Below are 17,158 nucleotides of genomic sequence, written 5' to 3' on the forward strand. Positions count from 1 at the left end.
TACTGTTTTTGAACTGAGGTGCTTTGCTGTCTTAAAGCACCTACTGTGAATGAAATTGACTAGGACCATGTGACCTCAGTCAATTTCCTTCTCCACAGGCAAACAGTTTCTGGCTAGAGTAGTGCCCACAAATATACTCCAGGAAGTTACTTTCTTCCCTTTCCCTTTTAAAAGTTTTAACTCTTTGGAAAAATGCCATTATTTTTTCTTATCTACTGTTTCAGGATGGGTTTTTGATGTTATTTTTAGGAAAAAGGATTTTTAAAGGAGGAAGAAACCCTAAAGGTTGCTTAATCAGCTTATATTTACATCTGTGAAAACTGAGGAACTGGGAAGTTAATTGATAAATCTAAGTTAAATGTGAGAGGAAAAAAATATAGCCGTAACAGAACCTGGGAATTGATTTCCAATGAAATGCCATGTTTTTTGTTGTTGTTGTTGTTGTTTTTGTTTTTGTTTTAATATTTATTTTTTAGTTGTAGTTGGACACAATACTTTTATTTTATTTATTGTATGTGGTGCTGAGGATCGAACCCAGGGCCTTGCACGTGCTAAGTGAGCACTCTACCACTGAGCCACAACTCCAGCCCGAAATGTCATGTTTTGTTGTTTCATTCCACTTTCTTACTATTGGTATTGGCTTGATGGCTAGATATACTTTTCCTCAATAGCTGTTGATTAGTATTTATGATATATATAAAGTTATTATATATCAATAACTCTTACTATTTTGTTGAATGGTCTTAATACCTGGAATCCATATTTCCCAAATAGGTCAAATTTGTAGGCCTTCTGGTTAAGATGGTATTGCCTTTATTTAAAATGGATTTTTTAAGTAAAAATTCTGAAATAATATACTTAATAAATTAGTTTGAACCTTCTGTAAGAATATAATAAAATTGTGGCATCTGTTCTTAATCTTGGATTGAAAGACTTTAATCGGGATGTTTATAACTATAGCCTTAGAAAAATGTAATATTTGATGGGATCACAGATAACAGAATCTGTCATGCCAATACTTCCACAATAAAATCCAAATTTTACATTTAAAAAATGTTACGTAGAGAATCCATATTAAAATAAAGTGGTATAAACTACTATTCCTTATTTTTCCCCAGATTAGCATTATATCTATATTCAAAATACTTCCTCATTAAAAAGCCAGCCATATATTTTCCCCAGTTGAAAATTTAGATTATTAAGGAAATAACAAGTGACCTTATATCTTATTCTGGATGTTTAAAATAAGGAGTAGATTCCATAGAAGGATTGATGAAGCTTTGTTCCAAAGAAGATTATCTTAAATGTGAATGTTATTTTTATGGTATAAGAAGATGAAATTATGGAAAAATGGATTGAAATTGAGTAATTCAAAATTATGTTGATCAAAGAAAAAGATTATTCTGAAAATAAAAAAGGAAAAAATATTCCTATAGAGCCTATATTTTGAGCTAATAATTGAAGCATTTCCTCTTGTGTTCTTATAAATGTTTGCAAAGTTTTAAATTGAATTTTTTCAATTGAATCAATTTTTTAAATTTATTTTTATTCTTTTTAGTTATACATAACAGTAGAGTGAATCAATTTTTATAAGCAACAAATTTCCCAATTTTTAGAACTGATTATCAAATTTCTTTGTACCATGAGTAATCAAACTATTTTGTAAGTTAAGAATTCTGTATAAGATATTAAATTATCTGAAAAGTATATATCAGTATAAGACTACATAGTGAATTGAGAGCAAATGTATTTCTTAAACAACAATGCATTTGTTTTTTACTTCATATTAAGAATCATAAGTGATATATTCATAACTAGCATGTTTGTTAAGGATTTTTTTTAAATCTTACATATTTCATTTTTAATGTGCTATAATGTTTTTAACTACTAAAAGTATGTTTATGGCTTATTTTACCTTAAATGTAATATGACATATAGAGAAAACTTGTTCAAAGACTCCGTCCTTCACTTTAACAAAAGCCACCCATTTCATAGATGATTTAACTTTGATTAACCTATTATTTTATTAACAGATTATTCCAACAACTGGGATTTCACTGGTTGGTATTATTTCTAGGTGCAGCTTAATTTACAGAACAGCTTTTCTTTCCATCTTACCAAAATACATCACAATTTTGATGTTAACTCAAAGTAAAAATTCACTGGTTCATTAAGCCTCGTTGTAGAATTCATTGACAAGAGATTTGTCATTTCAAAAGTAACTGCTACTTTTCTGCACTCTTTACTGCTCAGTTTGTAACCTTAGATTCCCTGTCAGAGAAAGCATGGAGTTAACCACTTAGCATATTGTAATGAATATTCATCAGTAAATTGATGTGCCATGGCAGTCCTATTTTTCAGTCTTCTTGCTCTGTTAGTCTTTTCCAGTTTTAATATATTATAGCTTATCATGTAAAAGAGACTAGCTAAGAAAATCTTTAGAACTATAATACTATATTTTTTGGCCATGTTAATAGTCTTTTAGTCACTATTTATTAGTTTATGATAAGAATGTTCCTTGTTTCAAAGGAACATTCTTCAATCTGATGTTATCGAAGTTAGGCATTTTTGCTAGATGTTTTTGATATATGTTGATAATTGCTTAAGCTCAGCTTAGACAAAAAGTGTGACATTTTGAAATTTTTCAGAACAGCATACCTGTTTTTATTTTCCTGGAAATTTATTTAGCTTAATCATTTTAATGAAGCTTGAGTTTAAGTCCCAATTATAATTTCTAAATTCACTTTTAATCCATATAGAATGGGAAGTATATACATTGATTCTAAAGTAAAAATCTGAGACCATATATTTAAATAGTTGATACTCATGTAACTACAACTAAAATAATTATAGGACACGTGGCCCATGGCAATTGCTATATAATAGGCAGATGCAGATCACTAACAAACTTCATCTACATTTTAAATACTAAAAGGAAAAGAATGTCTGTAAACAAGACCTTTTTTGTTAAATATGTAGATTATGAGGTCACTTAGCACTAAACTACTGGCCATATGCATTATAACAGGAATTTGACACCTGTCACTGGAAATAGTACTTAGAAGCCAGATAAGTCAACAAAGTTGATGGAGGAGAATAAGATGTGGGTAGGAGGCTGTAATTTATAATTCACAGTGTTTAAGAATGACCTGTCCAGGTAACTCAAAATCTCTTAATTCACTGTGGTTAAGAATGACCTGTCCAAGTAACTCAAAATCTCTCCTTAATTTTAGGATTTATATCCAAAGAACTCTCCTGGTTAACAAAATTGATTAGGAAAGCTAACAGAATTAGCAGAAAATAAAATATATAATGTACTTTTTCTCACACTGAATATTTAATTGAAGTAAATGTCCTTTTCTAAAAGTCAACTTTTGAGTTAAATGTAATTAAATTATTTTATTACATTACACCTGCAGATGACTATGGCAGAATTTTATCCTAATGTTTGAGCAGTATAGTATAGCATCCCCAGCAGTTATACTGTTTTCAGATTAATAATCTGTCATATATGAGAATTCATCTAAAAAGGAGTAGTGTCTTTCTGTTTCTCTATGTGATTATTTTGCCCAAAAAAGCTTTCATTTTTTTAAGTAGCACAAAAGCTGTAATTGGCATGCTTTGTAAGGAAGTGTCAATGTGCAAGAGAGTGGCGATCACTAAGAATTCTTTTACGTGTTCTTTCCCCTTTGCACCACCGCCTCCTCAGCAGGGTCACTGAGATCACTAGCTTTTCTTGAAATGGCCATTTTCACTGGCAGGTGCATTATACCCTGTATTTTCAGATTGTTTTTCCATTCTGAATGTTTGGCAGGTTGATTGCTCTGGCTGCATTGACGGAGAAAGGGCTGACAAATGCGGTTGGGCTGGCTGAAAAGACAGTGATTACTGTTTTCCTTTGTGGCTGATTGAGGCCCTTGAAAGGAAAAATTTTAACCTTCACCATTTGGTTCAAAAGTATGAGCATATATTGAAATCATTCGTGCCATTTATCCTAGTTCTGTAAACTTGTCAGAACGTAAAAATCGCTCAATTTCAAGTAATGTAGGATTGGCATACGTCATTATCATTTTGATTAAGTTGGAGGTTGTATCATTGTGTGCATTATACAGTGTCATTTGAAGCTTTCTTTCCACAGGTACAGTTATATTTTTATTGCTTATACTATAGAGTTAGAAAGATTTTCATAGCTCTCTAAGCCTAACACTATGTGTGTGGTTTGGCAGCTGGTGTGGCCTACAAGCTGCATTTTGTTTGCAGGGTAAAGGCTTGTCTGTAGGCCTCCTGGAGTGCGGGTAATTGCACAGGCTCACCATTGGGGAGAGACACAGGATTGGAGGCAGTCAAGCGTAAGAATGTTATGCCATCCCATTGCCACCTTATAGCAGAAAGACACAATCCCAGCAGTGCCATCTGGTTGTTGCTATCTAGTCAGCTGGCCTGGCTGCTGGGACCTTGACTTGGCAGCTGGTTCCCATCCTTGACCATTCTTTTGTGCACATTGTATGTATGTGTGTTTTAGATGATTTTGTACATGGGTCAAGGAAATGACTATAACAAGTGAAGTCCCTATGTCGAACAGGCTCTCATTACTTGAGATACATTCTGCTGCAGGTGTCTGCTGCCTCCCTTTATAGATAGATAACACATGCTTAGTAATGAAAATAAGGATTTTCTTCATAAAAAACCTATCTCAGTTTGTTGCAAAAGAGAAGGTAGACAAGGTTACATGTCCTGTAACATTTTTAAATAAATTATTTTAAGTTACTTCCTGGTTTGGGAATGTGAGATTTGGGTAATTTAGTCTTTGAAACGTATATCTTAATATGTATTTTTATTAAAACTAAAGAAAGCATTATTATAAGTGCTTATTGCCACATCATACAACGATGGATAATGAGACTTGCATTTAAAATGACAGAATAGAAAATGTGGTCCTGTAGCTATTATCTTTAAAATCTGCCTCTCAAATAGCAACCTGAGAGTTAATGTAAGCCGTCTTTATGCCATATGAAGACCCATTAGACACTGATGGTTTCAGATCACAAGTAAGCAGCCAGCTCTGTGGGCTATTTTAGACATTTGATTTTCTTCATTCTACAGCATTAATGTGTCAGCATGCTATATAAAACTATGCAGGAGTTGCATGTTGTTCTGTCTGGAATGATAAATGCTTGCAAGCTTTTAGAGACTTCCATGAGGAATTCGTCCTACATGCTTATATATCTTGTTTCCGCTTTGTAGCTATAGAATTTAGTGTGACTGTTGATGAGGTACCACATAGGTATGTATAAAAGGCAAGAGGGTTCCACTTAATTCTTTAAGATTGTGTTGGGAAAGCTCATATTATTTGTACTTATTCTTGGCACAGTGATTTGCTTTTGCTTTTATCTAGGGAGTTGTGATACCTTTGGAAATTACTACCTCAGAGTTACTAGCTATTTTCATGAAAATAATATTTGTTTTTTTCTGTTTTTTAGATGAAGAGGAAGATGATGATGTAGTGACTCCTAAACCACCTATTGAACCTGAAGAAGAGAAAGTTTTAAAAAAAGATGAAGAAAATGAAAGTAAAGGTAACTTAAAGAATTTAACTTTAAATTTTTTTTATTCTTCTTAAGATTTATTAATTATTAAGCAATTAAAATAGAATGAAATGCTCTAAATAAAAAGAGGTGAATGTTTAAAAAGAATGTGAGGCATTCCCTGAATCCTGTTATACTGAGTTGACATAATTTGACTAACATAAATTATAGTTAAAAAAAATATTCATTTTCCAGCTCCGCCTCATGAGCTGACTGAAGAAGAAAAGCAACAAATCTTACACTCAGAGGAATTTTTAAGTTTCTTTGACCATTCTACAAGAATTGTAGAAAGAGCTCTTTCTGAACAGATTAACATCTTCTTTGACTATAGTGGGAGAGATCTGGAAGACAAAGAAGGGTAATGTTTAACTGATAACACAACAGCTTCAGCAGTGTTAAATTATTTTAAGATTAAGAATGACATAAGTCATAACAGTCTTTTTTTGGATTTGGTTTTTTCTGTAGAGAGATTCAAGCAGGTGCTAAACTATCATTAAACCGGCAATTTTTTGATGAACGTTGGTCAAAGCATCGGGTTGTTAGTTGTTTGGATTGGTCATCTCAGGTAAAATATAACAAAATTGGTTATTATTAAGTTTTTTTAAATTATAATTAGCATGTGGTTTTATTTTAGTTATAGGAACTTTGTATGATTGAATCAGTATGTATCATTTAAAACTGAATAATGGATGATGGTTCTGTGTTACCATATTCATTTCATCTTAAGTACTTTGGAAGAAAGAAATGGGAATATTATTTATATTTGAAATTCAGAACCTTATGCCAAAACCTAGCTTTACTGATTTCAGTTACTCACAAAATACTTTGTATGAAATACAAACACATACTTCAATTAAATTTTTTAATATTAAAATATTTTAAATAATTAACTGTACTAATTTAAAATTGTACTAATGCCAGGCACAGTGGCACATGCCTGTAATTCCAGCTAATCAGGAGGCTGAGGCAGGATGACTCACAAGTTCAATGCCAGCCTGGGCAATTTAACAAAACCCCATCTCTTAAACAAAAAATAAATAAAATTGTACTGATATCCCAATTAATATAAATATAGAGACGTCTTTCTTAGAAGTATTAGATATTTGTACTTTCACAATTATCTGATAGATAGTCAAGTAAGAAAGAGATTTCTTAATTGGTGAAGTGGTAGATATTTGTACTTTTCAGAATAATAGGATAGTCAAGAAATAGTTCTTATTATGCATTCCCTTTCTTTCCTACTTGGTTCTGACGAGCAGTATCCCGAGTTACTTGTGGCTTCGTATAATAACAATGAAGATGCTCCTCATGAACCTGATGGAGTTGCCCTTGTATGGAATATGAAATACAAAAAAACTACTCCAGAGTATGTGTTCCACTGCCAGGTAAGATGGTCTTTCAACAGTCTTCCACAAGTTTAAGGATTCATTAATGAATTTAGACAGGTGCCTTTTTTTCTGTTCTTGTCAACATTATGATTTCATTGGATTGGCATTTACTAAACCACTTTATGTTTGCAAACAGATGTTAGCAGAAAACTGACTTCTCAGTTCAACATAATCTGGCTTTTGTAGCTTTACTGACATGTCTTATAATGTTTAATCACACTGAAAGCCCTTTACAGTTATGATTTTCTGTTCTTGTGATTGATCATATATATGGAATCTTTTATAAAATGTATTTCTACAGGGAGTTTCTCAGGAACTTATTTACTGAATATACAATTAGATGGTTTGCCCACTGAATTACTTATACATGGCCTGAGGAATTGGAACTAGATAGTTTTAAGTAGAAACATATGGTTCAAGTAGGAAACAGCTGCAGATTTTTTAAGTGGATTTAACAGACAGAATTTGCAAGTCTTTTCTGGTTGCATAAGTTAAAATCTTTTAATAATGTCATAATCCTAAATAAACACTTAACCTGAATTAAAACTATATACACTCTGTCATATTACAGTCATGTGTCAGTTGCAAGGCCGTTTATCTAATACTGCAATCAAATGAAATAACTTTACTTTCTTTGATAAATTGCTTTTAAAATATAGTTACATAGTAGGCATTACATTTTACTTTTAAGCAAAAAATATTCTAAATATTTTAATGAATTTGTCTCAATAGCTACTAATACCTATAGTGCAGATGGAAATATTTTGAATAATAAATTGATTTTATAACTTATTAAACTTTTTCCTTTTAAATCTGAAATATAAAAATCCTACTTACTTGCAGTCAGCTGTGATGTCTGCTACATTTGCAAAATTTCATCCAAATCTTGTTGTTGGTGGTACATATTCAGGCCAAATTGTGCTTTGGGATAACCGTAGCAATAAAAGAACACCAGTGCAGAGAACTCCACTGTCAGCTGCTGCACACACAGTAAGTATAATAAGGTTATTTTCCTTAGACTTCTATGCTCTTTCACTATTAACTACTTAGTAGTGTCTGTCTACCAGAGTGGTTTCAAAATGTGCTTCCTTTGGTGTATGAACTCCTTCTCAGATAGCAACCAAGAACAAAGGTCTTTTTTCTTTATTTTGGGAGATCTGTTTATCAGGAACTTATGTCTCTTTTGAGACAACCTTTTGTTAATCAATAGAATAGCAGCAAACTTCACATTAAAAATAACCTCAAGTTACAACAGAATACCTGTGATTAACCTACAGTTTTTGATATGAAACAGAGTACCTACGAGTAAGCTTCAATTTTTGCTTCTTTTTTTAGTAAAATAATCCATGAAAACTTTCTTTTCATGTCTTTAGCATCCTGTCTATTGTGTAAATGTCGTTGGAACACAAAATGCTCACAATCTGATCAGCATCTCCACTGATGGAAAAATATGTTCATGGAGTCTGGACATGCTTTCCCACCCACAGGTAGGTTAAACTTGCGAAACTGAAATTTTGAAGTATGTTGTTATTTTTAAGCTGTGTATATACCCCAGCATATGTTTTTCATAGTGTTTCATAATATAATAACAGATTATAAATCTAAGCATGTGTCAAAAGTACTGTGCTGTGTGTGTCTTTTATTTTCAAACATGATTGCTTTAATTGTGGTTTATGTAAGTAATATATTAAATATCTCTTAAAATTATTTAAAACTAGAAGTTTTTCTTTGAAAATTTAAAATTGACTGTTTACAAAATAACGTCTTTTCTTTTTTTTTTTCTTTTTTCCACCCTATATAGGATAGCATGGAGTTGGTTCACAAACAGTCAAAGGCAGTAGCTGTGACATCTATGTCTTTCCCTGTTGGAGATGTCAACAACTTTGTTGTTGGGAGTGAAGAAGGTTCTGTGTACACAGCATGCCGCCATGGCAGGTAAACCTAAACTGGAATTTGCACTTATTTAAAATCCCCCTTGAATAATCTCATTGAAACAGGTTGCCCCTTATTTGAGTAGAAATTAGTCCTAGAACTACTCATTATTTGTGACAGGTTGAGTTCAGGCATATAAACTTAGAAGTTAACTTTTTTAAACGTATCTCTAATTCATGATGTGTGTTCTGGATTTTGTGGATTGTGGTGTGTGCATGTACTCACAGAAGTTAGTGGTAGGGAAGAAATTTAGCAATTACAAATACAATATGCACATGCCACATACTGGCTTTCAAATTTATAAATAAGATTTTCAGCTGTTTTCCTATTTTTTTATTTATTTGGACTTTGTGCTTTAGTTCAATCCTCCTGATATTCATACAGTAATGTCACGTACACATTTTAAATTGACTAGTACTTTTCCCGCTGTTCAATCTGTTTTGAAATTGTCTAGCTGTACCTTTATCAATTGCTTCCTTAAAAAAAATTGTCTGGGTTTTATCTCAAATACAGATCACCTTCACTTCAAAGCTTTTGATTTAAAAGTAGCCCAGATTGGCTCTCTTACATACAATATTTCTTTGTCTCAATTCTGCCACCTCAGATATTGTACTTTTGAATTCTCTTGTCAACAGCATGGTATTTATGCTTCCAAAATGTACTTAGTCCTTTAGTAGTATTATCAAATCTGGACAGATAACACTCAATGTAAGTTATTCTGATGCATTATGAGCACAGAGTTAAGTTTGTGGAAATTAAGTCAAGCTCTGATATATAAACCCACCATAATATGTTTTTATAAGTGGACTGCTTTAAAAGATATCCATAACATTTTTATTTTTATGAAATAGCAAAGCTGGAATTAGTGAGATGTTTGAGGGACATCAAGGACCAATCACTGGCATCCATTGTCATGCAGCTGTTGGAGCAGTAGACTTCTCACATCTTTTTGTCACTTCATCATTTGACTGGACAGTAAAACTTTGGACAACTAAGGTATCTAAAATATAGATATATCTGCTCATTTGGTCAGATTTCTGACACAAGGTGGTGCTCTAATACTACATAAGAAAGATGGAAAGTTTTTAAATAGCTTAGAATTGTTTACTAATAAATCATACCTGGTAAGAAGTTACATAGAGCATGAGTGATGTTGTTGTTTTCTTAAAAGTATGCTGGCAAATATACCACAACCTCAGGTTTTTCAAGCATAGAACTGTTTTATCATAAACTGAAAATGGGGGAAAAGCCTCTGGGTGTCTCACATGGTACCTCATATAGTTGTCATTCAGCCCAACACAAAAGCTATACATTTGCTCTTTGGAGAACTTAGAGGCTTATTCAGAGCTATAGTGACTCACAGAGCTGATAGGAAGTAGAGAAAAGACTGAAATGGATCTATAGTCCTAAGGCTATACATAATAAACCTTAATCATTAAGAAAGCATTGTGAAAGGGTATGGGTCCTTTTTGTTATTGTCATTCTGTAATGGTTTGCTTTGGTCTTAGTAAACATCAGTTATTTGAAACACATGTTTATGTGATAAAGTGCTTCCTGATCCACCAGCAATTCCAATAAATACAACCTTGCCCTGTCTGGTTAAAAGTCTTGAGACAAATTCATGTAGGGAACAGTGCCTCCTATGACAGGCATTTTGTAGTTTCATTTGATCCCATTTTACGATAAAAGCACCTTACCTTTGCTGCACTATTGCATTGTTGGTGGTAAAACTGCATATTCCACATATCAGATTCTATTTAAACAAAGTAAAATTTTTTACACTTTATTTTTTTCTGTCCAGCTACCTTACCCTAAATGTTGACTTTTTGAATAATTCATCATGGATAGTTTAGAGTCCTTCTTTGGTTATTCAATTTTTTTGAGAAAACCTATAACCTTAAAAGATGTCCTTCACTATTATGGTGAACTCCTGTTTATCTATTGAGTACTGCATTAGAAATCTGGGATAAAATCACTGTTCACTGTTGTTCTGTCTTGGTGCTTTCTTTCAGTCTAATATGTAATGAGTTAGAAAACTCTGCTTGTCTGTCTCTCAAAGCTTGCATTTTAAAATTGAGAATTTTTAGGTTTGACATTAACAAATAAAAATAGTACTTACCTTTTTTGGGGGAGCAGGGGTACTGGGGATTAAAGCCTGGAAGCCACATCCCTAGCTCTTTTATTTATTTATATATTTTAAGGTGTGTGTGTGTGTGTGTGTGTGTGTGTGTGTGTGTGTGTGTAAGATATTGGTAAGATACTGAGGCTGGCTTTGAACTCTTGATATTACTGCTCTAGGATTATAGGCATGTGCCACTACACCTGTCTAGCCCTTACCTTAACTAATAAGGAAGCATCTAGAAAAGTGTTTAATGTGGTTTTCAGCATGTAATAGGCACCAATGTTCAGTTCCTTTTTCTCTCTATATATGTATATATATGTGTGTAGTAATATGTTACTGGGGATTGAACCCAGGGGTGGTTAACCACTGAGCCATATCCCCAGTCCTTTTTGTATTTCATTCAGAGACAGGGTCTCATTGAGTTGCTTAGGGCTCCTTTAGTTGCTGAGGCTGGCTTTGAACTTGCCATCCTCCTGCCTCAGCCTCCCCAGCCGCTGGGATTACAGGTATGCGCTACTGCACCCAGCTCCTTTTTTATATTTTATTTAGAGACAGGGTCTCCCTGAGTTTGCTTAGGACCTTGCTAAGATGCTGAGGCTGGCTTTGAACTCGAGATCTTCCTGCCACTGGGATTACAGGCATGTACCACCATGCCTGGCTAGCACTTACCTTAACTAAATAAGGAAGCATCTAGAAAAGTACTCAACATGGTATACAGCATGTAACAGGCACCAATCTTCAGTTCCTTTTTCCTCTTAATGGGGATTAGACAGAGCCTAAATGCATTTAAAAAATTTTTTTTAGTTGTAGATGGACACAATACCTTTATTTTACTTATTTATTTTTATGTGGTGCTAAGGATCGAACCCAGTACTTAACACTTGCGAGGCAAGCACTCTACCACTGAGCTACAACCCCAGCCCCAATCTAAATGCATTTAATAAACCATTTTCTTTCTTTCTTGGAAGGTTCTTGAGCTGGGAAAAGGTAGAGGAAGAAGATTCTTATAACCATTAGTAAATAAATGCATAATCTAGCTAGTAAAACCAAAGCAAGATACAGAATTAGAAAGATAAAGCTAATTATTCTCTATAAGGTTCAACAGCCATAAAAGTGGCTAGATTTCTGGATGTGCTTTTACCTTAGTAGTACTGTGTGTAGTCACAGGAGATATTATGTCCTTGTTAGGTTTTAGCCAGCTTCCTTTTCTATAGTTGAAAAGAATCTTATATCAATTTGTAGATTGGTTGATTTTTTTAAATCTCAGGGCTTCAGTTTGCTAGTCTCTTTTTAGCTTTAAATTTGAGGTTTTCTTCTTTATGTACATTAACAACAGGATTTGAAATGAATATTTCATCTTGCCTAATCAAGAACAGAACTTATCTGTGATAGCAGACATATTGTTGTTTGGTTTTGTGATACTACACAGCTAGTTGATGGGTAATTGATATTTTTGTTCTTGTATTTTACTGTATTTCAACAGTAAATAAGGGTGATAAACTATCTTTCCTTGCTAATTAAGCTAGACATTGTTCCTTTATTTGTTGAACTGTGATACATGCTACTCCCCTGCCCCAACTCCTTCCAACATTAATGGCCAAAGGATGGACCAGCATAGAATAGGGTGTTTTTTGAGTGTCCCAAGTACCATCTAAAATGTTATACATTCTTTTTTGCACTTATATTCAAGTAGCAACAATATACTGAATAGATGTTTTTATGGGTATTCTATGGCTCCCAGAGTTGTCATTTTTATCTTGAATTTACACTTGCTACTTTAATTATTGCTGGTATTTATTTCTACACTACTTAAAAACTTGAAGGAGCCCCTGTACTGTAATAATGTTATAAACAATGTTAATAGACCATGAATGGTAATGTATAATAGGCAGTGTTTTAAAATCTCCTTTCAAAAACATTTTTCCAGCTGGGCGGGGTGGTGCACACCTATAATCCCAGCCACTCAGGAGATTGTGGCAGGAGGATTACAAGTTCAAGACCAGCCTGGGCAACTTAGCAAGACTATCTCAAAATAAAAAATAAAATGACTGGGAATATAGCTCAGTAGTGGGTTCAATCCCTACTACTTCTGGGGGTGAAAAAAAAAATTCTATTTTAAGCTTTTTAAACCTATTGTTCACATAATTTAACACACTTTAAACACTTTGCTTCTCTGCCTCTCCTTTTTAAAAGTGCATACTTACTCTTAGAATTGAGTTCCTATAAAGTACAAGAATGAATCATTAGATATTACTTTACCTTAATATCCATTTTAAGGGCCAGCTCTGCCTCAATAGCAAAACTAGATTCCTTTTTTTCCTCTCATTCTATAAGTCCTCTAAAAATGTGTGGAAATCCTAGTTTGACACTGCCTCAAATTTAGTTTAATCTACTTCTGTGCTAGTTTCTAATCTTTGCCTGGGCAGTAAATTTATATTCAGTCAAATAGTTGTGGTTCATCAAATTCATCTGTTTTTAGAATAGAAGACAGGCAAAATTAGATTCTTCAACATATTGGTGATGTTTAAACCAATCAAGGATTGCTTCTAATACATTTGGTAATCACTGTTACCATCTCAAAATACCAGATTTGAAAATTCACAGCAGAAGCATTTTTGGCAGGTCTGAAAAATGGTAGGGAGAGTAAATGAGGAGTGGAACCTTCTTCAGGGTTACCAAGGATTGTGGAAGAGCTTGATTAGGGGTAGGCCTGGTAAATTAGCTGAATGCTTCAACCATACTTGTTACAGGTTACTCTTAAAATGTAAGAATTATTTATTTGAAGGGCAAGGTGTTTTAATGTAGGTGCAGTATATTCTAGTTTCAGAATAAACATTCATCAGAACCATATTTGCCATGAAGTGCCAAAGTTAAGATTGTTAGTGTGATTGTTTCTTAAAATAGGTAGATTTAAGACTTTTATAGTCCATATACACCTTGAAAAATTTCACAATCTTTGATGTCTCAAAGGCGCTCCTTATTTCAACAGCTTATCTTTTTTTAACTTTCAGATGATACTAGCATTAAAACAGGGTTAAAAACAACTGTGCACATAATAGAGTATGTAAAATGAAAAAATGCTCTGAAGTTGAGGTATTTCTTGCAGAAGGCTGACTGATGATGCAGACCTAGCCCTGTCTAGCAGCCTTTGCCTCAGTAACTTAGCACTGGCCAGTGTTGAGCCTTTCCTTTGAGCCTTTCCTTTGCATATTCAGAAACTCAGTTTTGTCATCCTACTAGAGTTGATTAGACAAAGGAGTGCTGAATGGAACAGGCTCCCAGGACACTGATCCATTGGAGAATATCAATTTATTAATTTACAGTGTGAAACCTAACTGCCAGAAGATCTAGATACTCCTGCTGGCTTGACCAGCTCATTGTTTCCCTGTAGACAATCCACATGGGAAGCCAAATTATAATCAGAAGATTGCTTGGTGAGCAAGGAATTAGAACAAAAGAAGTTTTATAATTTGAATATTCAGTGGCATCAAGCTAAGATAGCTTGATTCACTCATCTTCACATAGAGATAGCCTTACCATGGGGTAGTAATTCTAAGACTCCTCTCCTGGACAATGCTTAAATAGGTACTGTCTTCATTTTCCTGTAAGACTCTGCTTCTTTGTATTTCTAGGCTTTTAACAAATTTTGACTTCCATTTGGTTATATAAGAAGTTATTTCTGAACTTAGACTAATTTCTTTTAAAAGGAATCTTTCTCTCTTCTGATCCAGGTTGAGGACATATTTATTTCCCACTTCTCTTGGGAGCACCTTACTGTTATTGTCAAGTATTTACTCTAGAGAATCTCTTTGTTACTAAACTAGAACTCTACAGTTACCCAGTTTTGAAAAATTATCTTCATTATTTTTCTGTTACTGCTACAACAAATTATTACATGGGTGGATTGAAACAACAGGAATTATTTCTGTACAGTTTAAGAGGCTAGAATTCCAAAACAAGGGTGTTGGCAGACTGGTTACTTTGGGAGGTTCTGAGAGAATCTGTTCTATGCTTCTCTACTACCTCCTGGTGATGGCTAGCAGTCCTTTATATTTCTTGCTTGCACCTGCTTTACTCTGATCTCTGCCTCTGTCATCAAATGTTATCTACCTATTTGTCTTGCCATGCCTCTGTGCGCATCTAAACTGTTCTCTTTTAAGGACACCAATCATGCTAGATTTAGGGACCACCCTTATGCAGCATGATCTCATCTTAACTTGATTACATTTACATCTATCTATTTCTAAATAAGGTAACATTTACAGGTACCAGGTAGAAATGAATTTTAGGGGGCACTCTCTAAACTTGTATATAACTTGAGCTTAGAAAAAAATATGACTTGTATGTCTGAGGTTGTGGCTCAGCAGTAGAGCGCTCACCTAGCACATACAAGGCCCTCGGTTCGATCCTCAGCACCACATAAAAATAAATAAATAAAATAAAAGGTATTGTGTCTAACTACAACTAAAAATATGTAAATTTTTTTAAAAAAGAAAAAAATGTGACTTGTCCCTTGACCAGACAATGGTTATTACCACTGAACCAGGATGAGCTATTTTTGCCTATTAAAATGCTGTCATTCAAAGAAGCTCTTTGTTTTGATTCATTCTTTTGGCAAATATGTTTTGTAAATTGTTTATGTGTGAAAATTTTAAAGCTTCAGAGACCTATAGACATTATCTAGTTCAGTGGTTTTCAGTCTTACATATTAGAATCACCTGAACAATTTTTAAAACTTTCAGTGCTCACCTTGCATCCCAGACCAGTTAGACAAAAATAGGAGAAGACCTAAGTAACAACATAATTTTTAAAAAATCCTCTAGGTGGTTACAATTAAAGTCAAGCTTCAGAACCACAGGTACAAAGCCTTTGTTTTATAAATAAGGAATTAGGGGCTTGGAATGATGTAGTGATTTTTCCAAAGTCTTGAAGCTAGTTAGTGGCAGGCCTGAGATGAGTGAGTAGGTCTATGTTCAACTTTTCCCTGCTACCTCTGTATCATTTAGGCAGAAGTGCTTTAAATATAAGGGGAAAATATATACTTTTAAATAAAACATTTTAAATGATTCTTTTGGGATTTTAATTTGCAGTGTTGTTTACCCAAGTATAATGCATCTTTCTTTTATCTCTGCATAATTGTCCACTCAATAGGTGAAATATTTGATCTAACCATTTCCTGAGATATTTAGCAATCTTTTATTATAAATGTTTTATTTAATTTTCATATAGTTTTTTTATATTTTATAAAAATTAGTATGTACACATACTTGTCTCTGGCTTTTCTTATTAAACATTATTTTTGTGAGAGTCATATTGTTAATAATTGTAGATTGTTCATTCTCCTTGCTCTATTCCATTACATAAATATATCATAATGTACTCATTCTGCTGATGGTATTTGTGTTAATTTCAGTTTGGAACTGTTATAAATAGTTGTGCCATGAGCATTCTGGTTATTGTTCAGTGGGCATAAATAGTCATTTTTATTGGGCATACACCTAGAAGTGGAATTACTTGATCAGAGTATATGCATACTTTCAGTTTTAATAGCTACCATGAAGTTGCCAAAGCGGTTTTGCCAGTTTATAATCCACCAGTAGTAAGATCCTTTACTACACTTGCAATTTTTTGTGTTTTAAACCATTTCAGTGGATATAGTTGCATGAAGTAGTGGTTTTGTGTTACTGTCACACTAATGTGCTAAAGCACCCTTCCATGAGTTTATTGGTCATTTTGTGAAGTGCCTGTTGAGTCTTTGTCTCTTTTTCTTTTTCTGCCCCTCCCTCCTTCCCTTTCTCCCTCCCTCCCCCCCCTCTTTTTTTTTTTTTTTTCCATTTTAGGGACCAAACCTAGGGCCTCGTGCATTCTAAATAAGTGTGCTACTACTTACATTCTTGATTCACTTGGTTTATTCACCAGTCCTCTCATGTCGATGTCTGTTCAATCTTTTTTGGTCATGTATCTCAATTCTGTAATAGATTCCTCAGAAGATGCTCAAGGGTACAGTATTATCATATTCATGATAAAATCATATTATCATAATCATTTGATTATATATACAATCCATGACATAGATTTTTTTTTAGTACCTTAACTATGTTAGTCTGTTGTCTTCTGGCAAAGAGCATTGT

General features: G+C 33.6%; 1 protein-coding gene across 1 annotated transcript in view; it reads left to right on the top strand.

The window, feature by feature from the left end:
* The window catches only part of Dync1i2 (dynein cytoplasmic 1 intermediate chain 2), a 55,299-nt gene that overhangs the window by 29,347 nt on the left and 8,794 nt on the right, over window positions 1-17,158 (top strand). The window contains exons 6-13 of the mRNA XM_026389514.2: window positions 5,481-5,576; window positions 5,781-5,943; window positions 6,051-6,150; window positions 6,845-6,970; window positions 7,817-7,963; window positions 8,347-8,460; window positions 8,775-8,908; window positions 9,757-9,901. Of these exons, the coding sequence (XP_026245299.1) occupies window positions 5,481-5,576; window positions 5,781-5,943; window positions 6,051-6,150; window positions 6,845-6,970; window positions 7,817-7,963; window positions 8,347-8,460; window positions 8,775-8,908; window positions 9,757-9,901 (1,025 nt within the window). The remainder of the gene's footprint in view (window positions 1-5,480; window positions 5,577-5,780; window positions 5,944-6,050; window positions 6,151-6,844; window positions 6,971-7,816; window positions 7,964-8,346; window positions 8,461-8,774; window positions 8,909-9,756; window positions 9,902-17,158) is intronic.

Source organism: Urocitellus parryii, chromosome 1 (assembly GCF_045843805.1).
Source record: "Urocitellus parryii isolate mUroPar1 chromosome 1, mUroPar1.hap1, whole genome shotgun sequence".
NCBI classification, from domain to species: domain Eukaryota; kingdom Metazoa; phylum Chordata; class Mammalia; order Rodentia; family Sciuridae; genus Urocitellus; species Urocitellus parryii.